At 37.3% G+C, this 24,611-nt stretch overlaps 1 protein-coding gene across 3 annotated transcripts in view; it reads right to left on the bottom strand.

Moving 5' to 3' along the window:
- LOC148080113 (gamma-aminobutyric acid receptor subunit beta-3-like) overlaps positions 1 to 24,611 on the bottom strand; it is a 60,934-nt gene that overhangs the window by 9,211 nt on the left and 27,112 nt on the right. For all 3 annotated transcript variants that reach the window (XM_087791660.1, XM_087791661.1, XM_087791662.1), the window contains 5 exons: positions 23,706 to 23,773; positions 11,013 to 11,233; positions 8,043 to 8,125; positions 6,539 to 6,676; positions 2,727 to 2,879 (listed from right to left, as the gene is read on the bottom strand). In XM_087791660.1, coding sequence (XP_087647786.1) covers positions 2,727 to 2,879; positions 6,539 to 6,676; positions 8,043 to 8,125; positions 11,013 to 11,233; positions 23,706 to 23,773 — 663 coding nt within the window. The remainder of the gene's footprint in view (positions 1 to 2,726; positions 2,880 to 6,538; positions 6,677 to 8,042; positions 8,126 to 11,012; positions 11,234 to 23,705; positions 23,774 to 24,611) is intronic.

The following is a 24,611-nucleotide window of genomic DNA, read 5'->3' as shown; positions in this document are numbered from 1 at the left end:
TCTTACTGGCAGGTTGGTCGGCAACAAAAGGATCTAGCCTGCTCGCAGGCGTCCACCATTAAGGTTTGTGAAAGCTCTTAATGATCCATCAGCACCGGTGGGAGAACCTCTGCTGGGCTCTTGGCTTCGAAGACACACACCGGATATTGCAAGACTTCACGTCTGGCAAATAAACATGCTGTAATCACCTTACATTGCACATAAGCCCTAATGAAAAAATGCCAAGCAATTCAAGCAGGCAAATTAATGTGGTTGACAAGACAAAGCTTTTGGCTTAAATTGATTAATAAAGTCTAAATAAATTACCTTATAATGTGTTAAAAACATTCCCTTTCCTTAAATTCAATATGAAAAAGACCATAAAGGCAGCACTGCAGTATGGATCTCCTAACACAGAGACCCCTCACCCTCTTTTACACAACTAATAATAATATAAATTGAATTGAGGTAAATGACAAACCAAATTCTACTTAGTCAAATTTCAAGCATCAATATAAAACCTCCAAATATTACTTATTCACAACTGTATTTACTTTACTTTATTTAACTTATAATAAAAAAAAATATATATATATATATTACTCTTATGCTGTTAAAATATGTTCATTTTTCTATTTAATCCATTTAATAGTGCTGGTCACTGATGGGCTGATGAAGCTTCATGAAGCAGTGGTCAATAGGTGGCGCCCTCAGTTTAAAAAACGGCTTCGCATCAATAGAATGGTTCTAGGAAAGTGCTTCATGAAGGTTCCTCTGCCTGCCCCTACTATTGACTGCTATATATGCTATCATACCTCTTGCTCTATTTAGCTCTCCCATGAATCTGGTTAACCTGGAAAAAAAAACAACCTTTTTCCTCTGAGAATGGAACTAAAGAATATTTGTATGTATAATCTTAGTTAAAAAACAAACAATCAGAAAGACAGGCATGAGGATATTTGGTGTACTTATACAGCTACCACCCCTGAAAAAACATAGTTTTATGTTATATTAAACAATCATTTCTTACTTTCTTATTTGAATACTACTTTTTAATAATGAATCAACCAGATGATGACCTAACAGAACACTTTTGTTTTACTATGCAGACTAATTAAAATACACTCCACAGACTCCATATCTGCTCTACTTGCTTCAAAGGCGGACTGACGTGCGGTGAGTATGTGACTCTTATGGGATCTGCCCCTCTACACAAGGCCTGGTTGGTAGTTCAGACTTGTCAATTCCAAAGCTGCTTGTGCGATGACAGTGAAATTCTCAGAGGATGTAATCGCATACAAAGTGGCCGACTAAGACTGTTTTCGTCAAACACGAGGGACAGAAACTGACAGCGAGGCTTTCAGAGGTGGAGCTTAACACTTGTGGTACACTTCTATTGTCACGGTTATCTGTTGTGGTGAATTTGTAATGAGCTTCAAATGTCCACCGATTTAAATTTCCCTGTTGAGCATTTGTGTTGAATAAAGATTAGATTGCTTTTCATCATATGCTGGGGCGTGACTTGCAATTATGAGGACTACTTATTTTAGGGATGTCTACTGATTAATTCCAGTCTGGTCTCACACAAATGAAAAATCTGAGGTTTTTAGCCTTAATCGAAATAATTTCTCACTTTATTCCTGCCACAGTCACCAATGCTTGTACTGAACCAAGTGTTCAAATCTTCACCCAGTCATGCTGGGTCAACTTTCAGTGGGAACATATTTGATTCAAATGTGAATATATTTAGGGAGTTTTAATGTAAATGTGTGCCTTTTTTGTCTAATATTGTGTGTTTTATTTACATATATTCCATTTTAACTATATAATCAAAGCTACATATGTACAAAGATGGAGTCTTCATGTCCACATTCATAAACATTTAAGTGGAGGGCTGCAGAATATGATCTAAAATGTCACAAATGGCCACATTTTTGAGGCCACTGTAATAAACCCTTATTCTCATAGATTGAATCTTTATTAGTTGATTTTAAGAGACAATAAGCAATTACCATGCCCACCCTCTTTTAGAACAAGAATCTGAGACCTTGTTTGGAATTTAATATTTAACAAGTATTTGAAAACCCATTGACATCCAAGAATGATATTACAAGTTATCAGAACTATCTTTCAGCCCTTGTTTATTTGACTAAACATCTGTTCTCTTCTATGAAGTCAGCAGGATTTCCATGTCTTAGATGCTTCAAATTGATTGGTTAAGAAAATCTATACAGCAAATGTTAATACAGAAATGAATATATTTAATATATTTAAAATGTTTTCTTTAAAGATAAACCATATTAGATACTGTACATATACTGTATGTTCTGTTTGTTGCTCATGCTCTGCTCAATTTTTGAGAAATTCCTCTATAAAGGGGTAACAGAAACAAAATAAATCCATCAATGGACACAGCGGATTAGACATGAGATGTATTTTTAGCTCTTGCAGACTTCTGGGGGACCATATCAACTTTGAAACCCAGCAATTAATCCAGTTTGTTCTTAGTCAAGGTCACGTATTCATGTTTTCAATACGGCGAGGGATAGCTAAAGCAGATTTTAAATCCAATATTATTAAATGCCATTTTAATATGGAAAGATTTTTTACTACTTCATATTGTCCAGATCAAGATTTTCACCAAAGCCATTTTCCCTTTGGTTTCTAACTCTAAAAAGTAGTCTAGGAAAAAAAATACAGTTTGACCCCATCTGTTACAGCTAAAAAACAACAATTCTGCTTCTTACCGAGAGCCACTCTGGCTGCTGATGCATCATAGTTGATCCAGAAGGAGACCCAGGAGAGGATGGTAATCAGGATTGATGGCATGTACGTCTGCAGGATGAAGTAACCAATGTTTCTTTTAAGCTTAAAGCTTAGCGACAGACGAGGGTAGGCACCTACGGGAAACATGAAAACAACAGTTACAAGCATTCCAAAAGTTAAATTGCAAGGAAAAAGCAGCGATACCTTATGATTTGTTTCCATGGATGTATTGCCATGGCAACAAGCATTTCAATCACTAAAGCAAGCACAAAAGCTCCAGTGTCCTTTTATTCCATTACAGTGTGAGAATAATCAGGGTGCAAATTTAAGCACATTTTTATTCATCAAACCTCTACATTTAACCATGTGGATTTTTCAAGATGAGAGATCCAGCACGATTGCTACAAAACACAATTTCTATGCAACATCAGATAGGAGATGGTATGAAAAAATGTACAGTGATGTGCACAATTTCTCATCAATCTGCCTCATACGTCTCCCAAATTGAATCTAAGGGTCGTTACGCTTCTATTCTTAGCTCTTTCCAATCCTCCATCCCATACTGGAGGGTAAGTTGGGGCCATTACACTGAAATATCCAATTGGTGGGTTTCTTCTGAAGCTACTTCTATTGAGCGTGGGACCAATCAGTGGGAAACAAAGTCCCATCACTGTGCATTTGAAAGCATGTTACATTTTTCATTCTAAATTTGGCCGGACAACAAAAGCGTTTAGAAGACAGTTATTGTGATAGACTAGCACGCGCACATTTTTAGGAGGAGGGCTGGTAAAATGATGACGACGATATGTTGTGATGCAATTCTTTGCTAGAGGCTTAATTATAAATGGTCGTTTACTACACACAAATCATGATCTATCTAAGGAATCCTTGCATACTTGGCATACAACAACAGAAGTCTTCACATTAACTTCATCACAGTATGAATATGGAAACAGACTGTCACGGTTCCAAAAATAACGCAACAGACTGTCGCAGGTCCTAAAATATCACATTCACTTCCTTTAATGCTTCCTTTAAGGCATCTCTACACAGGCACACGCTGGCTTCATCTCCGTGGTAACAGATGCAGGACTGGTTTAAGTAAAGTAAGACTGAGGTCTGTGCGTGTGTGTGTGTGCGTGTGTGTGCGTGTGTGTGTAGGGGGGTGTATACCGGTACTGGCTGTAACTGCTACAACAAACAACATCTGTGAGTGGGTGGAACGGCATGTGTGAGGCTGAGCAGGAGAGGGTGAAAGAGGACTTGACAGCATGAAGGGATGATTAGGAAAGTTGAGTTGACGATGACAGAAAAACAATATAAAGGTGTGTGTGTGTTTGTGTGTGTGTGCACATGTGTGTGTTGGTACCTCAAATAAACAATGTTATGCAGGAAGCTGAAATCAATGATGCCAAATGTATGGCGACATACTTAATGATAAACCTGATCAGGTTTAATTTTTTATTTACATTAGAAAATATACATAATCCATGGCCATCTCAAACACTTTGTAGGCAAGAAGTGAAATCTCTTTCCCCAACCATGTCCTGTGATAAGTCAAGGTAAGACTGAAATCTCTTTGAATTTACCCCCTAGAAATACATGCTCATGATGTGCGATTAACTATATTGTTAAGACTAAGAGTTTAAATCTAAACATATACATAGGTTGGAAACGTTTAAGGGAAAATGACCCCTTACAAATTGTAAATAAATACATTAAATTTAATTTAAAACTGAATTAAATATGAATGGAAACATCAGCTGGAATCCAACAAGCAAATAGCACTTATAGTTTTCCTTCTTTAGCTGCTCTCATCATAGTTAAAGATCTTGAATTTCATTTACAGGAAATTCTACCGGACATTCCGGACAAACTCTCACTTCATGTTTGGACTTTCTGGCAGTCAAAGTCTAGGAGTTCAGGGACCCGCCCACCATATATCAGGTGGCAACCCACAAAAAAATCATTGACAGAAATTGAAGCCTCTTAGCTAAGATAAATCCAACGTAATTCTTTTTGGGTTACCTTATTTGATATTTATTTCTATGTTAATGTGATTTAGCAAAACCCATTTTGGGTGAAGAACAATTAAATAAATGGTTTTCAAATAATCATAGTTAATAATAATAAAAACCTGAAGTTACGAATAAACAACACTGCATATCAATTACATGAAAGTATTTGTTATTTAGAAGTTGTAGACGTAGTTAGCATCGCAATTAATATTTGCCTCTGTTGCTACTGTTATTTTTCTGGGGTGGACATAAGTTAGAAATGCGAGAAGGGAATTAAAAGGCAGGCTTGTGTCACATGAATCCAAGAAAACCTGGTCATTAACTGGCTCAGCAGGAAGTCTCTGATAAGCTCCAAAGATCCAGCCTAAAATAAGCGCAGCCAACCGCTGTATACTGAGCTTTAAAAGTTGCTACCAACCCAAGGGATGTCATTGGTTGTGCTGTGCCATCAGGTGTGTTTACCCTCCTATAAACAAAGACACATGCTCTTCCATGTGTATGATGGGGAACGCAATGCAGCACAACGCTGTGAGTGCAGAGATAAGGAGAGAATGGAAAATGATACACATGATGCAAACGAGCGGAGAGTCAGTCACTGGTGGGAGGGATGAAAACACTGCAACGGCTCTGTTGCAAACAGCAAACAATATAAGATGCCCTTTAAAAGAGTGTGGGAGGGGCATTGCCCATGAGTTTCCCTCAATGAAAGTTAACAAATGTCACGCAGCTTTTATGTCGTCTCTGCTGCAAAGCATATTAGACTCTCTGTCTGGTCAATAAACCACAAAATACAAACTGAAACACATTTCAGAGCTTCGGCTAAAAGGATGAGCGTTGATTAATCAACCAAGTTAGCAAACTAATTACTTCAGTGAAATGGAAATGTCACGTGACAAATTACCTCTGGGAGTCACCTTTATTAACTACCCCGAGGAATGAAACGTTCCAAGCCCTGCCCCATAAATAAACGTTGATTGATGTGGTTCACAACAGTGGTTAACGTCAGCAGCTACGTTCTGAGATTTACACAGACGGCCCTTGAGTTTGGATCTGCTCTTTCCAAGCATCCCGGCCTTAAGCTGGATCAATACATATTCATTAGGTGTTTGGAAGAGGGATCGGACTCACTGGAGGGCACATAAAAGCTGCTAATGGGCTGGTTTGAAGGCGTAAGCTGTAACTTATCGTATTTTACTGTACAAATAAACTGGCTTTTCAGAATCAAGATATCAAATGTGGAAGACATTTTTCGAATTAAGGTTTGAGAACATCAGCGTAATTAAATAAATCTGTCTACAGTGACTCAGTGCCTTGGTTGCATATCGCACTGATTTATTTGGCAATGACTCTAAATCCAGAGATTAAAGTTTTTCAGGGCTTGAAGAAATACATCAAAACATCCTTAGTTGTTTTTTCAGCGTGTGCTGTGGTTAAATACTGCAATCTCGTTACATCACCCACTGCAATATGAGGGATACTTCAAAGACTCCTCACTAAAAACCAATTAGAATCACTGTTGAATACCACACAAGACAAGGCACTCAAGACATATTTACTGATGAAGGAATGAATTCAATAAATATGTAGGTGTTGTGTTATTAGGAGAACATTATATAAAGATCATTAATTCAAAAATACGAGGAATCACAAAACTATATATCACTAAAAATCAATTAAGTAGATCTAACACTATTTTCTTGGGTGATACTGTCTTTTAGTAAAGTATATTTCATGCAACTTGTACACAGCATTAAGGAGTATTTGGGGTGAGTTACCTGTGGAAAATACTACGTTCCTGGAAACCAACTTGTAATCGACGATGGAAAACTGAGGTAACTCGATCCGCGTCACCCCAGTCACAGCAGACTCGCCTCCTTTCCAGTAGAACTCTATGTCGTCTGTGGTGTAGCCATCTGTATGAGAACACACACATACCAAGGTGTAACCATCTGTCAATCTATCATTAGGGAGTGAATTATGCGGTGTCGGAGGTCCACCAACTGAGCTGCCATTGGACTAGCCACAGAAAAAAAAATGTTTGATGTTTCCAGAACCAGACGTTGCTTTTACAGAAGTCACCTCAGTTAATAGGGTCAATTGAGTTTTCACCACAAGTAAATCGTGATTTATTTTAGGTGCAGAGAGAAGCTCAGTGTAATACGTTTCTCTACTTTATCAAATACAATGTCACTCATTTTTCTGCCACAGTCAACTTCAAATAAATGACATCACTTTTTTTTTTCTTTTTTATCTGCAGTTCTGGTTCAGAAATATCATGCTTAGATCTATTTCAGAATCAAACAGCAGCCATGCAGCTTATTTTAGACACAAACTGTGCTGCGTCTTTCACAAATAAGATGGCTCCCTTGATAGAAAGAGACTTGAGACATAACTTTAAAAAGATAAGTGCAATCTTAATATTACCCAGAGTTATTTTTGTCGATGCAAGCATATTTGGATATTTCATTATGCTTGGATATCGAGGGACAAATTAGCTGTGTTTTTCATAACATGCACAGAGTTTTATTATTTTATTATACAAGAGTTGACAGATTTCAAAAGTCCACCTTAATAATGGACTAAAAAAATGCATTGTTTTGGAAGTTTTTGCCTTTAAAGTGTTGGACCTCTATTGTACTCATCAGTATGTGTCTGTTTGTACAAAACTATTTTTAAATGGAAATATTTACATCAGAAGATGTGCTTAAGCCCCGCCCACTTAAAAACGCCTTGTCTTTCTGAAGATTAAATTGGTAAAGCATTGAGGTTTCTCACCGCGCTTCATCAATCCTAGATATTCTCCAAGGGACTCATTATATAAACAAAGCAGGGTGTGATAACAGCTGGCTAGAGGAGGAGTGAAGCCATTATTACGTCATATTGGGCTTCGATCTTATAACTTCTCATTAACCGAGATTTCAGAGGGGGTAGAACTTTATAAAGTAATAACTTCAAAAAGGAGCATTGTTATCATAAGGGACTTATTATATCTTAGAGAGGAATAGATTTGAAACATGTGAGTGTGTTACATTAGTTTCCCTTTAAAATGGACTAAATATAGTAGCTCAAGGCCATTCAATAATTACAGTAGCCTTTTTTCTTTAAGGGGAACCAGCTTTGTCTGAATAAAGATGCATAGTCCCTCCAAGGGAGTAAATAAAGCCAGATTGATGCAGTTTCATTCACTATGTAATATTTCACATGTGACTGGATTGATTTTTTTTTTTAATCCCCTGAGCTGCATGGCGACTCAAGGTGACGTTAGATCACTTTACTCACAGCTCTCGATCTCTAGAGTACAGTTCTGCTCATCCAGGGGATACCGCCTGAGATCCATCATGCATGCTGCTGTCGTTGTTATCCTGCGAGAAAAAAAACACACACACAGGGAGGAAGGAGAGAGGACCAGAACACATTTCAGCATCTGATTTACACAAATTGTTTAGACACGGGTGCAGAGCTGAGCCCCAGCGGGAAAAAAATGTCACATACTGTATACCACTGCAAATAATTTATCTTTGATATACAGTTCATAGTAGAATTCTGCGGGTATTTTCATTAGAATCTGAAGACATAAAAAGGTGGCACTTGGTCTTTTATCTGTGTAAACTCAATCATCCGATTCTGCAGTGTAAAAAACAAATTTAGGAGGCCTCACTGATTAAAACCTTGGGTGCTTGGCAGTTAGCCACTACATGTCTCTGTTCACTTAAGACTGAAGCAATGGAAACTCATTATGGGATGATATTACACAGCTAAAATGATAACAGTGGGAGTGAACCGCCTTTCTGCATCGAATTTCGATACACATTACCTGTCTGCCTCTGTCTGCTTCACAGGAGCTCAATTCTCTGCATCAACAATCGTCCAATTGCAGGGCAACAACTATTTGTTTCTTGATGGGTCGAAAGGTTGTCAAAAGGAGTCAAAATCCCATATTTGGCTGTAAACGCGTAATTTGAGAAGACCTACATAGCAGGAGGTGTTGTAGGCTGATTGACAGGCCTAGAGTTGAAATTCATAATAATCTATCTCAGCACATTGTGGTCAAACAAACACATTTAAGCCAGAGATAGATTTTCCACGTCCTGTAAGACGTTTGTCATTTAATAAAAACACATTTCTTTTACACTATATAGGCATTCTTATTGATCTAAGAGAAGTTCTCAGTCAAACCTGAAATTATTTTTCATCATTTATAACACCTGTTACTCCTGCTGCACAATTATTTTAATCGAATGAACGTCGGTAGGATTTTGGCTTCCACGATTAAACAAACTGGTTCACCTAGACACAGTCAACTGAACTAAACTAACTAAAAGAAAGTTAATCTAAAATCTTGCATTTTGCACTTTAAGATGGCCATATTCATGCAGCTCTTCCTCACAATGTCGGATTATCTCAAAAACAATTAACACAAACTAAAACACATGAAATGACAGACCGTTCTCTTTAACCAATGATAAATGACTGTGACAGTCGCATCTTTATTTTCAACAACTGATGATTTTTAAAAGGTGTTAATGTGGCTTAAAATCAATATATGTGAGTCATATAATTGACTGACATCTCCTGGATGAAGCTCCATCGCCACAAATCACATTACCCTGGGGCCAGCCAACACTTGTTGTAGTAGTAATGAACCAAATTATATTTAAAGACAAATTGGTGTTGGGGTTTTGAGGCCAGAGGTTTCAATCTCTACATTGAAATTTAAAATTAACAAAATGTTGATCATTTTGAAAACAAAAAATGCTGTACTGTTTGAATTTGGCAGTCAAACAAACTGCAGAAACTCCTGTCTTCTGCCATCTGGCCCCACCATTGATATGAAGTATTTCCATTTGGATGAATTTCAATCTTACTTTGGAAATAAAGCAATATGATTCACTTTTTGAAAATACACCAAAAGGATACTACATGAATCAGATAGATGTATATTAAATAGCATATTAAAAATAACCAATCATAAGTCATGTGGCCAGCATGTTGGTTGTCAGTTAAGCATACGGTATTATTCAACCCAACCTGGCGTCCATTTATACAACAGCATGTGTCTCTCTAACACCACGTGGCTTCGACTTTCATCTTTTGAAAGCATCCGGAGGACTGTAAGTAGCCCACGAGGGTAAGTGCTATGAACCCCTCTTGCATAATCAAGCAGAGGTGTATGAGTCTACAGATTGACAGAGACAAACAGGCCATGGTGCAAAAACACACTTCCCTGGCGTTACACTCTAATGATTCAAAGCATGCATTCATATTCATAGGTCACACAAACTCCTCTGAACCTTGAAAGATCAATTGAAATTCTAAACAAGGGCTTTATGGCACACATTTCAAACAGCAGCTGTGAGCTTCATGTTAGATAAATGTGCCTTCTTTCACTTTCATAGGTTTGATCATGGCTGTTCTTGTATTCTCAGACACTTGAGCAGGACACCATTACCTTAATCAACTAACAGGAAACACATCCAGATCTGGATCGTGGTGATTAAATGACAATGTAGTCTGTAAGAGATCCTGAAGACACGTAACCAGGTGACATTTGCACATTAATTCTGTAAGCTAAAACACTTAACAAACTTCCAACAGGAAGAAGAAGCTCTTTGCTGGTTCCCAGAAGGATAGCTGGGCTCCAATTTCTTAGGAGGAAAAGAACCAACCCAATCACAGAAACAATTTCCGCTGCCCATATTTGTAATCTTCGATTAGATCATGCATGAACTGGTTGAAAATTGGAACACAGATTCAGAGAAAAAAACTTTAATTTGAGTAAATGTTTTGCATAATATGGTCCCATTAAACAGGTTATACCTCTCTGCTTGGGATTTCCTGGTATGAGTGGTCTAAAACAGCTGGTGAAAGAGAAAGATGGGGCTCCCTGTTATAACTGCTACCACTGTGACCCAGAAACACATGAGCAGATCAGGAGTTTTTGATCTAGAAATAGCTTGTTAGTCATTTGCATGGCCCAAATATTGCTCGTGGCATCATAACAACGTCAATAAATGGATCACTACTGAAGACATGGATAATAACCAGAGGTACTTGAATAACACAACAGCTCTACCAGATTGTACGTCTTCTTTTATGACTCAACAGAATTTTAGTGAAGGGTGTATAATCATGTTGGTTTTGCCTACTACCCAAACGTATTCCTGCTCTTATGAAACATTACTATTTGTTGGATCATGGTTATGAAAAATACAAGTGACAAGGGTTGCACAGACGAAAGCTTTAACACACCTGAGTCCGTACAGAACTGTCCCATCTGGATGTAGGCGGATCATGCGGTTCTTGACAGTGACTCCGTGCACGAACGACTTCTTGTCATTGAGGAAGTAAGTGTCCGGAACCCAGAGCTGATCTGCCACCCTATTATCCAGGGTCAGGTTGAGTGGGATTCCTACATAAGCTAGACGTTTGTCTCTCCAGTACTGCTGAAAATACATTGTCAATGTATAGTCCTGTAAAATAAGAACAGAAAAAGTCATTAGTATTTGTGGGAAAAAAATCTACACCATTTTGTCAGTGGCTTTATCTTATGTGTGTTTGTCAGAAACATGTGATCTGTTATTCTGTAGTCCAGGTTGCCAAAACTAATGTTTCATTCATTTTTTTTGGTTTGAACTGCGAGACAAGAGGCCGCTATGTTGAAATGCCTGGTGATACAAAGAAGAGATGAATATGCATAACCTTTAGAAATGATTGTATAATGAGAATGGCTCTTTGTCAGGGTTGCACTACAAAACCAAACAAGTCTCTAGAAAGACAACTGAATTCAGTCCGTCAGGCAGAAAATAAAGCGACAGATGAATCTACCTTTTGACCTCATTTTAAAGCCACATTACCATTTTCCAGATATAAGACTGAATAATGTGGCACTGAAGGTTATTGCAATGTACCAGGCAAGACTGTAGAACCAATGAAAATCTATGCTTCAGAAAAGAAAAAAAACAGGGTTGCACTCTGCATTGTTTTTTCCCAACACAGAAGCTACAGCTCCCTGAGATTTGTGTGACAACACATTTACCTGCTGCTGCAGAAAGGATAGCTGCTCTGGACAAAAGCAGCACCAAGTACCAAATACCATGTCGTGGGCTGACTGACTCATGCTGATTTCATGCAAAACCCATATCTGAATAGCCTCTCAGTGAATTCATGTACTAACCATGTAGGCCGGTGGTGATATGTAAGAGCTTTGGATTTAACCTTGATGTCTCTGAAATGCTTTTTCATAAATGTTGACGACCCGGCGGAATACAATTTACAATGACATCGTTCTACGTGTTCTTTTAGACTTGCTAATCATAATTTGTTAGTGTCGTGCTACAGCTGGGAATTTATGTGATTTGAATACTTCATTGTGTTTATTCTCTCAGGTCACACCTCATTTGTTAATCTAATTGGTATTTTCCATTTACACTAAATTAAATTCATAAAGCTCCATTCTCCAAGGATCCGTTAATAAAAACAATAGGGTAGGTTGTAGCATAAACAGTACTTAATAAAAAATGATGCACACGTTTTGTTCAAGCTTTTGATATATTTATGAAATGTGCACAGTTCTAATCTGTGTGTTACAAGTAATGATTTCTTCAACTAATCAATCAATGAGCCCGAGCCTGCAGGCGCACAATGTGGCAAGGGACCAAGTAATAAGTCTTATATTATTGAGTTGAATCAAGACACATTTATTTAGGAGGAACAATTTCGGTTTTTAAAATATTTCACAGATTAATTATGAAATTAATTCATATTTATAACCATCTATATTGACCTTAAGGGATAAACACATTAAGACATTATGTTAAGAAAGATGCATTAATACAGATTTTTCACTCCCATAACCAATCTGATCTGATCAAGAGTGTAATGTCATTTTTTGTACACACAATACTTAGAGCACGTAATAAAATGTGCCTGCATTGATTTTGAACTGGTATCCCTCAAAGATTAATGGCAGGGCCATTGATGTTTAGCTCATTTATTAGTGATACGCCAAGAGGCTGCCCTGAAGCTGGTAGTCATTGATATACTGACCGCAGTTATGTTTGCTTCGAAAGAGCCTGTTTTCTGAGGCCACTGGAGGAATACTAACTAGCGTAGAGTCAATCAATATTGTATAATCATCCTTTGAAAAATGAAAAGTTTCAGTTCTTTTGACACAAAGAGAAAAATATCATCAGATCAGAACTCCAGTCAGCAGCAAGACATGAAAAACCCAATAGCTCTGGTTGCCACGCACCCCACAGATTGTCCATCATGCTCCTCTTAAATATTACAAAGGTAAATATTGTACATCTTAATATTGGTACTGTGATGACACTCTTGTCTTGTGGGTTCAACCCACAGTGTGGTTTTGTTATAAAGAGGTGAATCAAGTCAATGTTTGGCAAAAGCCGCGGCAGTGGTGGACAGTCCGCCTCCCACTTTCCCTCAAGACCCAATATTTCTTTTACACAATCTTCCCCAGTCTCTGTCTGTCAGTCTGCCCTCCCACTCTCCACCCGACTGCTTCTCCCTCGAGGTGTTATGATCTCCCCTCTGCCCGCTGTGTTGCCGAATTGAAACCAGTGCACGTAGAAGCTGCCAGTGATGAGACATTTGTGTTTGTGCTGCACTTTTTCATGTTAACGCAAAACAAAGATGACTATGAAAAAGGCGCCACGATATGCATCCCTCTCTGAAATGTTTGTGTGCTCCACTTCTTATGCAAGAGCATCTCTCATTTGTTTTTTTTTTCCCCTGCACATCTCACAAGGCTGCGTTGATAAATGCTTACAAAACACTTGCATTTTTATGAGATCATTGTGAAAAAGCAGCTAAGTAAAATTATGCAAGGCTCATGATGGATTCCACAGTAATTATTCCTTCTCTCCTTATTTATTTTTTTTCTCCCAAAAATTCCTCATACTCACTAGAGCAGGTTTGGTTTACACAGATACATGAACAGTCTTAGTCAGCACAGGATACAGATTGGTCTCACAGCGTGAGACGGAAAGGGCATTGGGAGTTTGCCAAAATATATGGTGGTGAACACCAAAGCTGGCAGCACCGCCTTGAGCTGGCACACATCGTTTTCATGGTTATTTCAGCAAATATTGAGGGCAGTGAATTTGAAACTGTTGGTTTAAGAGCACTAATACCTTCATTTAAATGTCTATTTAACTGATGTTCATAATAATGTAGACTCAACACAAAGTTTAATTAGCATTAGGTCATATTGCTATTGATCTATTATAAATCTGTTTTTTTGTCTGCAAAGTTACATTTCAATTAGATGTAGGGGATCTATAATTCAAGACAATTTCATACGTAATCAATAGAATCGACCTAAAAGATTCGTTTAGTTAATATTTTTAATTGAATACAGCTTGGAACCCACTGAGGTTTTAAAGTTAAATATTGGCTTTAGGTGTGATCCGATATTGACATCACGGCATGACTGAACTTATAATTATTCATTAAAACCTGAAGATAATTATTTAACTTTACCTTGCAAATAAGAAGGAACAGAATATATAATGTTAATGTATAATGTGGGCACTTAAATCACATTTTATGTATAGTATATTGATGTTATTACAATTGATTGACTTTAAAATAATAGAAAAGAATAAATATAGGAAACAATATACCTAAGCCTGAACAGAATAGAACTAGTTCTCCTACGAATTCACTGCAGCCTGAAGGCCACGTGGAGAACTGGTGATGGGCAAATAAATCTTATCTGATTCCAAGTAACATCCAGCACAAGACCCCATCAGTCACAGTCCTATTAAGCTGCCCAATGTGGATTGATCACAGTATAAGGTGGAGTTTTAAATTTCTGAATGAATAAATTGACTCGCTATCCTCCTATCCTCCATTACCATTTTTCTATGGATACCTTCAGTATCCCAACAGATGACAATCCGTCTCCCTTGGCTCATTTCCCCGCTGCTCCCCAAATGGTATCTCAATCCTCAGGTATACAAGTCCATCCATCCAGAGGTGTGGAGGAGCAGTGGAGGACACACACTTGACTTGTAGAATATAAATGATTTAATGGACCATGTAGCCTGTAAAAACATGCAGCTGAAGGATCCTCATCGATATTACATGAAGACGATCAAAATGAATTCAGAAGGAGTTCGGAGCATGACTGCCTTCCTGACGACGTCTTCATATGGATTCTCAATGATTATCTCAGCAGAGTTAATGACCAGTCCAACAGATTCTTAGTGAGCCTCAATGATTCAATTAAGCTAACTAGATAATCACTTGCATTCATGGCGCAGGAATTCAGATCAGGTAATATCTGTCTCTAACTTGACCCATATTTCATTTCATGTCTTGAGCAGGGGCCACTGTGCCCTCTGTGACAGAACATATTCCCCTAACAATGTTTGTCACGTTGCATATGCTCCCCACTCAGCGACCATCATTGACTGCAGCACAAATCACTGTGTGGGCTCGGAATATGAAAAATAAATGACCACCGCCTTGCAACTTCTACCATTTAGCAGTGATATATATGTAATCAGTATGCACTTCATTTGAACCCCATGTTCTGTAAAGCAATTTCAGTCAAAATCTAATTTCTGCCCATTCCCCTGGGAGGACCCTTAGGTAATATATCAAGGCGGTGCGGGGGAATCCCTCAGTGAGATCCAGTCACCCCCTTCGCTCCCACCTCCTGTTCTGCTTCTATAGAATGTTAAAAATAGATCTGTCCTTTATTGAGATTGAACAACAGAAGGGTGGTTGAATCAGGCTTTTCCCTGCAAAATGACTGTATTGGCCTTCAATATATCGGGTCATTTCCTTCCCGTCTACTATTCATGATATATATTACCTTATAACAAGAACAGTTGAAAGAAGGGACATGTTCTAAATAATGTATTTAATACACAATGCCACATAAATTCTTCAAAATAGAAAAGAAATAGAAAGTTTTTGCAACACAAAAACTATGATCACATAGAATCTTTTTTTTTTTTTAATTGACACCAAGACAGATTTGTAAAGAAAATCCAGCCATATTAGTAGTTCCAGGAGAGGCAAACCAAAAGTTCATGAGACAAACATTTAAAAAAAAAAGTAGTATTTGTGGATACGAACAGTTTTTTTGAAATTGCTTCATGGGTTTTTCATTTAAATGAATATAGTACCTTTCAACTATTAAAGAGAGAACGAGGTATTTTATTAGCATGTTTTATGCACTTTAGCTCACTACTTATTTGGCTGTGCTTTGACTTTGGTGCCTTCTCTTAAATTAGCTTCGAACTTAACTAAATGTACTCAGAAAATGTCTAGACTTTCAGATTTAGTTTAGTTTCACTGCACATGTGTTATCTTTTAAAACAACATTCTATTCTGATTGAGGGCTGGATGGAAGTGCGGCAGGGGAGTTGGTCGTGCTGCTGCAAGCAGGATTTCGTACACTAAAGAATCTAAATGAAGAAATGGGGACCTTTTTTTATAACAGATATTTTTAGCTCTTAGATTTTTCGGTCTGATCTTTTTTAATCAGCACAAGATGCAGTGAGAGAAGAGTTTTCTGACAGCTGTCTGAGGGTGAAAGTCGCTGTCAAGAACCACTTTCAGCGTTTTATCACCTGACAGGTGATGTTGCGCCCTCTACAAACAAAAATATTCTCCCTGCTCCATTTCTACACAGCTGTCAACACCACCTCCTCTTGGTGAAAAGCACTAAAACACTCGCTCTTCGAACATGGCGCAGGCTTCCAAAGTGGCTCATTTACATACTAATAATTTCACCATTAAAGCTTTCCTTCCTTAAATAAAAGCCATTTGTCCTAATTATAATCATTATCACCAACCTCTTCTGTACATTGTACCACCCACAGATAATCCCATCACCTCCTTTTTCTTTGGCTAATTTATCGTTTTATAAGGCCACTGAAACGTGCTTCTTGTCAAACAGTATATTCACACATTTTATTTTTAGATTCCACTGGTAGAAATTCACAATTTATTAACAGTAAAACTTTTTATTGTTAATATATTATTTGTTTATGTTTAATGTGGCACCTAATAAGAACATACCTAATTAATAGAACCTTACACTAATAATGGCTATAAAAAAAATGTGATGCTGACAGATATTACTGATTTTTTTATGGCATATTTGGGGAAATTCATGGACCTTTTTTTTAAATCTGACTAGTATTATGTTTTTTTACTACTGACTTGCATGATGTTAAGGATGAAGCACCAAGGACCTTGCCTAAGGGTGTAAAATGGTTACCTCTAGTGAATTTTAAACCAATGACCTTCATATTTTTTTACCTCAGCGTTTCAAATGAATGCTTTTGAATGGGTTTGAATTCGAACAATGTAATAACAAAATGAAACTCACTGCTGTCTACAGTCTGATGATTAGGAATGTTTACAGTTGTTTGGTACCATAATAGCCCTCGTACTTAAACCACAGTTGCTGAAGAATTAATACAAAATATGAACGATTATGTTTTTGGTATACTGCTAAGAACATATTCTAAAGAAACATATTGAAAGAGATACAAGGAGGTCTTTATAATGATAGACTTTTTCTTCGTACACCTACAGTCACATGTGGGCGTATGGATGAAAAGATAGTTGCTACTGCCACAGGACATTCACATGGACGTGACCAGGTAACCAAAGTGCACATCTTTGGATATAATAGCAGCAAAGTTACATATATAAACTACTTACATTATCCACTGCATATAATAAACAGCTATTATTCCCCATGTGATAGATAGCATCACGCATTTGCAATAGATTGTCGACTGCACATCCATGATGTACCACATCCCAAAAATGCTCTATGGAATGGTCTTTCATTGTTGTCAGATCTGAATAATGCGAAGTCATTGTTATGTTCTACAAATCTGTGAGAAGGGTTAAGCTTGGTAATATGGTGTGTTGTTCTGTAGTATTCAGGAGATGGTAGCAACAAGGTCATTTAAACAACACTAATTGTGCACCGAGAAAATATTCCCCATACTACACCACTACCCTCAATCATTGAGACAAGGTAGGATGGATCCAATGTTGAATGTTGGAGCAGAAAGACTCATCAGACCAGGCAAAGTTTACAATCTTCTATTGTCCAGTTTTCATGGGCCAGTGTGAATTATAGCCTCGGCTTCCTGTTGTTATCTGACACGAGATGCAGCCGGTCTGCTGCTGCAGCTCATCTGCCTCAGAGTTAAATGTATTGTGCGTTCACAGATGGTTGTTTGTGCATCTCGGTTGTGACAAGTTGTTCTTTCAGCCTATTCCCCTCTGACCTCTGTTATCAAACAGGCATTTTTCAATAATGTTGATCATTGGATTAATTTTCTGTTTTTCAGAACATTCCCTGTTAACTCTAGATATGGATTTTTGTGAAAATCCATTAGTTTAACAGTTTTTTCAAGTACTCAGACCAGCCCATCTGGCACCAAAAGAATAAACGTTCACATTAAATTTTTCCCTTTTTGTTCCTCATTTGGTAACTGAGTTTCAAATAGCAAATTTTCATCTCCACATCTGAATATCTGCATTGAGTTGCTGTGAGGTTAATAACGCAGCTGATGAGTCTACGTCATTTTTTTGTATTCACTAAACGTGCTTTAAGTAAAATTGCCTTAAGAGACCCTGTTTTTTAGTCTAATAATGACTACACAAAAAGACATTGTAAATATATGCAATTAGACTTCATTCTGCAAAGAGATCATTATGCTAAAATGTTCATTCCAGCATTCAAAACAAAAGATCAGAGCAACGGAAGAACACTAACAAGTGGCACATTTTGGCAGCTCTATTCTTAAACGTACAACCAGTTTGTGAGTAATTACTGCTGCTACACTCACACACACACATGCATGCGCACACACACAAACACACGCACACTCTATTTTTTTTTTTTCCCCGGCTCTGATCTTGTCCTAGTATGTGTTTCTCATCAGCTGCTGCCCCAGGCTCACTACAAACAAACCTCTGAGGTAATTAGAGTGCCTTACTCGGATGCCTAAGCATCTGCTTGTTCACGTCGCTGGTGCCTCACAAAGCTTTTAGGTGTGGCAAGCTCTGGCACTGTCATCCTTCGCTGTCAGGTTAGTTTTCGGCAGAACCAGATGCAGAATGTAATTTCTGTGGTTCATGAACTGGCAATACATATATTTCCTACTTATTTTGCCAACTTATCAACTTTCATTTGTTTTGAGTGATTTTCGTTTAAGTCTTGTCAAAAGATCGAGGCAGTATTTTAGTGTCTGTAAAAAGGAGCCAGCCAACCTCATATGTGGCATTTTGCTCAAGGTTTATGTATGGCGGGGGTTTCAATAATTGAACATTTTGGGATCACAAAGTCCGAGTTTGTCAAAGATGAAATGATGATGATATCACAGTGTACTCAACAAGAGTCACACATGTGTTTGGCTAGTAACGTGTTTAAAATGTTGTCTGATTGGAAAGTGTTACATTCATTCATTATTTCATTTTCTTCTGCTTGTTTCCTTATTGCTAGGGGATGGAGCCCCAGTTTATTTGGGTGAGCCATTCACACGGAAACTCCACACAGAAAGGACGCAAGTTGGCTCCATCCCGACCTGAAAGTGAACCGGCAACCTTCTTGCTGTGAGTTCTTACTGCGCCACTGTGCGCCCCGTAAGTGCTACATCATGAGGTTTATTTATTTCTAGTTTGTACATATATATGAAAAAGCTTTTCAATGGTTGTACAAATTTGTACGTCACAACTTATGCTATACAAACGTTCCTCCAGTAACTTTCCCACGGCCAGTAACAACTGTTCAGTTGCTCACTGTAAGTTGCTTCTCAATAAAGATGCAATTTAATCTATTAACATTTATCAACAGAAGATGTAAATGATTCAAAACCTGACCAATCATAAAAGAGCAGGCATTGTTTTGCAGGATCGGGGGTGACATGTGCACAATGCTATTTTCTTTAGTACACAAGTGGAAATAGATTGATTTTTTTTTATGTTATGTATGTAAGAGAGACCTTGCCAGGATGTACGGACAAACGCAGTTACACATAAAAAAAATGCAATAGTACAAAATAATAAGAAAAAAGGAACAGGATTACTGACTAAATACATTCACAATTGCCGATGGAATCCAACGTCAAATACCTGACAACAGCCTTAAGTTTGTTAACAGTTACTAGATCTTAAAGTTTGAGCTAGTTCTGCAGCTTATTCCATGAAGAGAACTAGAAAAAACATAAAAGCAGTTTTACCAAGTTCTGTACAAGCTAAAGGAACAGTCATAAGCATATCCTGAGACCTTAACACATTTTCGAGACTTATCCAATGACAAATAAGAAGGGAGTTTACTGAAAATCACCTTGTAGATAAAAACATGCCATTTGAAATATCTTTGAATTGCCACTTAAAGCTGTAGAGCATTATAAGCTACTTCTTCTTTTATCCCACAAATATTTCCAGTTATTCATCAACATTGTTTTTAACTTTTTACCAATGATGCACCCACAGTTCGGATCCAATGGAGCAATTTCTGTTAAGTGGTAAAGGATTTAAAGCAGCGGTCCCCAACCACCGACCATTGGCATGTTTTACCAAGCCACACATTGCAAATCAATACTTAATTATTACAGTCTCAAAGGTGTTTAAATTTGAAAGACAAGACCAGATTATCTGAGTAATATTAGCTTGTGAATCATGTCAGGATGAATATGGTCAAGATGCTTTTTTTTGGTCTTGTTTTCTTAAAATAATGAGCAGAATTTGAGAAGAATTTCTCGAACTCTTTATCATCTGTTGGCTCAATGGCTGTTTTTTGTTTTACATCTATGTTCTGTGAAAAAATGAACGGGTCCACAGTGTAAAATGTTAGGAGACCCCTGATTTAAAGTCTTAATAGTGCACACTTTAGGGTAAAAGAAGATGGCATGGCTGAATTCAGATGGGTTATTATTTTGAGGCTTTGTATTTGACAACATGATAATGATCAATATATTTAAAAATCACTCCCTCACTGAAGGAAAACTCATGAATAACTCCTCACTAGCATGCTTTACAGTAGTCAGAAAAGTTGAAAATGCAGGAGATAGAACCTTAAAAGGATGCAAAACATGATCGAATGAGCTTAATTACATGTATTATTTAAATAATATAATATATTAAATCAGTATGAAGCAGCAAAGATAAACAGTTGCTCAAACATTTGACTTGTAAAGCACAAAATAACAAAATCATTGTTAGTTTGAGTTTAAGAAATAAGAGATACTTCATAAATTATCCCAGATATTCCCCAGCTTCGTCTTCGTTCCTAACAAGGCCACTGGGACTTTTACTCCAAAATCGCTCTCAATACCACTGTGTGTTGTTGCATCATTTCTCCTTTTTGTTTGAAGGAAAAATGAGCCAAGAAACATTGGCAGCTTCGGTTCTCTCTTCATCTGCAAATCTGTGCTCCTAGTAAATCGAACTGAGTCCAGGTTTCATGTCAGAGTGGTGAGTAGCACTCATTTTAGCAAACAATCCCCTTTTACCAAAAAATTGCTTCACCAATGCTTTTTGGAGTCATTGAGCTGAATGGAGATTTAGATTAAGCTGACAAGATCAATTGGGAGAGCGCGTATGTCGACAATTTGCAGCTCAAAGGAAAAAAAAATCGCTCTTTGGGACAAAAGTGTTCATTATCATTTTCCCTCAAGCAAACCCAGTTCCCCCAAAGACAAAAAGAGACAGCCCTTAGGACAGCTGAATGCAGTAGAAGAAGAGCAGCCCGTAAATGTCATAGACTGGTGCAGAAATAACGAGCAGCTTGACCAGTCTTGTTTGGGATTTGATCAGGGAACGAAGTGCTAACAAGCAAAAGTGTAGTCCCTCAGTGCCTCGATGGAAGAGGGAATAATATCTCATTAATCATCGGTTTTAACATGATTGCAGCTTTCTGACTCTGATTTACCAGCTGCTTCATGTGCTCTGTCGAGAGTAACATCACAAGCTTTAGATAATGTTTGTTTATTAGTGGATTTGTGCAATAAACCGAGTCTTGTCAAAGCGTAATTATAGATTCTGATTAATATAGAGATCATTTGAGAACATTGAGGCTGATTTGCAGTCAATTGGCTTTGTCGAAATGTAAATCAAAGCCTGCAACCAAGTGATCAGTGTGGCATAAGAATTCAACAACATATCCATATTTGTTCTCACCTTTCTTGAGATGATCATTTCAAACAGATCTGAAACTAGAGCCTCTTTTGGTTGAATGGCTCGATAAAATCTTTCATATCATAGTGGGTCGATGTATTTTTTTCTGGAATGATGCCTGACTTGACAATGTGTTAAAGTGTAAAAAGCTGTCTGACCCAAGTTTGACTCTTGATGACCACAGTGCTTTAGTGTCTGTGTTACTACGAAAGTGCATGAGCTCAGCAGCCATTATCTATCATAAAAGTCATAATGGTTTCCAGAAGAAAAGCACTAAAAGTGATAACCTGGGATGGAAGATGTTGAGATAGAAAAGCATGAATGCTGGCTTAAAAGGTTTTCAACTCTGAGCTAATTTTAATCTAAATACATTTTGTTATAAACTACCATGATGCATAGAAAACAAAAACGACATGAATTAATGAACTCCCAATTTTACTTTAGGTAAAAGGAATTCCCAAAAAATGTTGTACATTATTTCATTACCTTATGTTTTGAAAGATGAATTTGCTCAAAATAGTTTAATTGTTTTTATTTTTCTGCCTTCTGCCTTGTGTACTAAAGGCCTGATCATGAACTCAAATCTGAACAAACTCAATTGCAATCAATTGTTCTTCTACTTTTTTTTCTTTTAATTTTTCTATTATATAAATGGGCACCAAGCATAGGTCAATCTATGTCCACACTCTGACCTATGGTCACAAGCATTGAGTAGTGAGTTTCAGAGTCTTCTATCACATTTGGGATGCCTTAGAACCGAATACCAAAATGTTTACTAATTTTAAGACATTATAGAAAAGTGTTCAAATACTGTGAATATCAGGAAGTTAAGACTACCACATTGAGTGTTAAAATAACGATAGCCTTACAATTGTTGCCCAACTACTGACAATACTGTCACAAAATACTGTTGTAACTGTTGTAATGTTCCAACCCTTAAGTGTCAGCACTTATGCTCAATGCTGTCAACGTGTCTAAGCCATCTCCCACTCATTTCAAACTTAATACACAGAAAAAGAACAAAAAAATACATTCTGAGCTCTTAAACAGTTTAGCGACAATTTTGCTATGAAAGGAACTGTTGAGAGGGATCAGTTCAACTGAGGTCGACTTTTCAACAGTTTGTTTAAGGTGACATGACATCTTTGAAAATAAAAAAAAACAATAAAAATAATCTCCAGCTTGTCATTATAAATATTCCACAGAAATTGTTTATCTTTCTACACCATGTGCAATTTAAAACATGAAACCCACTCTCCGTACCATATGAGCAATCAAACCATATGAGTTTTCCGAGTTGGCCTCCTATGGGGACACTTATGAACACTGTTAACTCAGGTCCAAAAGGTTAACAAGTTTTTCCACTTGAAACGGCAGAGAGACTAATAAAAAAATATTCTTCCCTTTGCATGGTGATATCCTTAAACAATATCAACGCATGCTTTGCAGACTCACTCAATGCATTCTGTCTAATGCTTCATTAAATCATTACATGTTTTTCATGTTCATACTGAGCAGAATGCAAGACTCTAGCTGCTGGTTCCAATGATTAAAAAAAAATCCCTCAATGGTTCCAGGAAACCCATCCCATCCCTCTCACAATCCCATAATGGTCTGAAAAAAAAAAAAAAGGATTTACATCAGCACTTCCTTCCTACTGAAGCCAGCCACCAAACAGTACAACCAGTTGTGTCTGTGTGTTTGTGTAGACAGCTAGAAGGATGAGAGGCAGTGTATTCATGATATGCATCCACTCACCATGTTGACTTCTGACACCATGTCTATGCTGGCCACGTCTATACTCATCCCAACTGCAACTGGGGCCCCTGGGAGAAAGTTAAAAGGAAGAATACTTCTGAGAATATATAAACAAGGATTACATAAGTGATTATACGTTGAAAAAAAAGGATAGAACACCACAGAAAGATGTAAAGCCGGGAATAAATTGTAAAATGTTCAAACAAATCAGATATAAATAATGGATATGTGTATGCATATTAAAACTTATATTAAGTGTGCAGGTGAGATATTGGGCAATCACTGGCCACACCGGATCCATTACATTTTTTTTAAGTTTTTTTTATTAGGAATGAAAGTGCATCAAGTACAAAATGTACCATTGGCTCAAAGTAACACATTATACTTGTATGCCTTCATGTGTAGTCTAATATAACAAATTGTTCATTAAACTCAAAGTGACATTTAAAACAATCAAATCAAAAATTAAGGTGTGTCCCAATCAAATACTTTTAGGTGTACTTTAGACATTTTCCACTGATGAAAGCTACAAGATAACTTATACTTTCGCATCAAACATACATGGGTGCGAGTTGCATGCTGGGTACAACTAGAAAGACAGCTAGCTGTTTATCTAGCGTGACCATATTCTAAATCCGCAAAAGGAGGACACTACTATGTGGAATAAAATCGTTGAATATTATTTTGGGTTCTTTGGGTCAGGTCGAAGGCTTTATACATGCGTCTAACTTGAATTAAAAACATATTCGGACTTCCCATAAAGAGACTCTTGGAGAACAAAGTTGTGCTTGTAAATAATATATTATTTTATCTACAGCACTTCCAAACAAATTGAAAAACATCATCACAAAATAGTGCTCTGTTATAATAGATTCTATTTTTAACAAAATACAATGTATTATCTCT

The sequence above is a fragment of the Callionymus lyra genome, chromosome 5 (assembly GCF_982586985.1).
Source record: "Callionymus lyra chromosome 5, fCalLyr1.hap1.1, whole genome shotgun sequence".
Lineage (NCBI taxonomy): Eukaryota > Metazoa > Chordata > Actinopteri > Syngnathiformes > Callionymidae > Callionymus > Callionymus lyra.
This window is presented reverse-complemented; position numbering and strand designations above follow the sequence as displayed.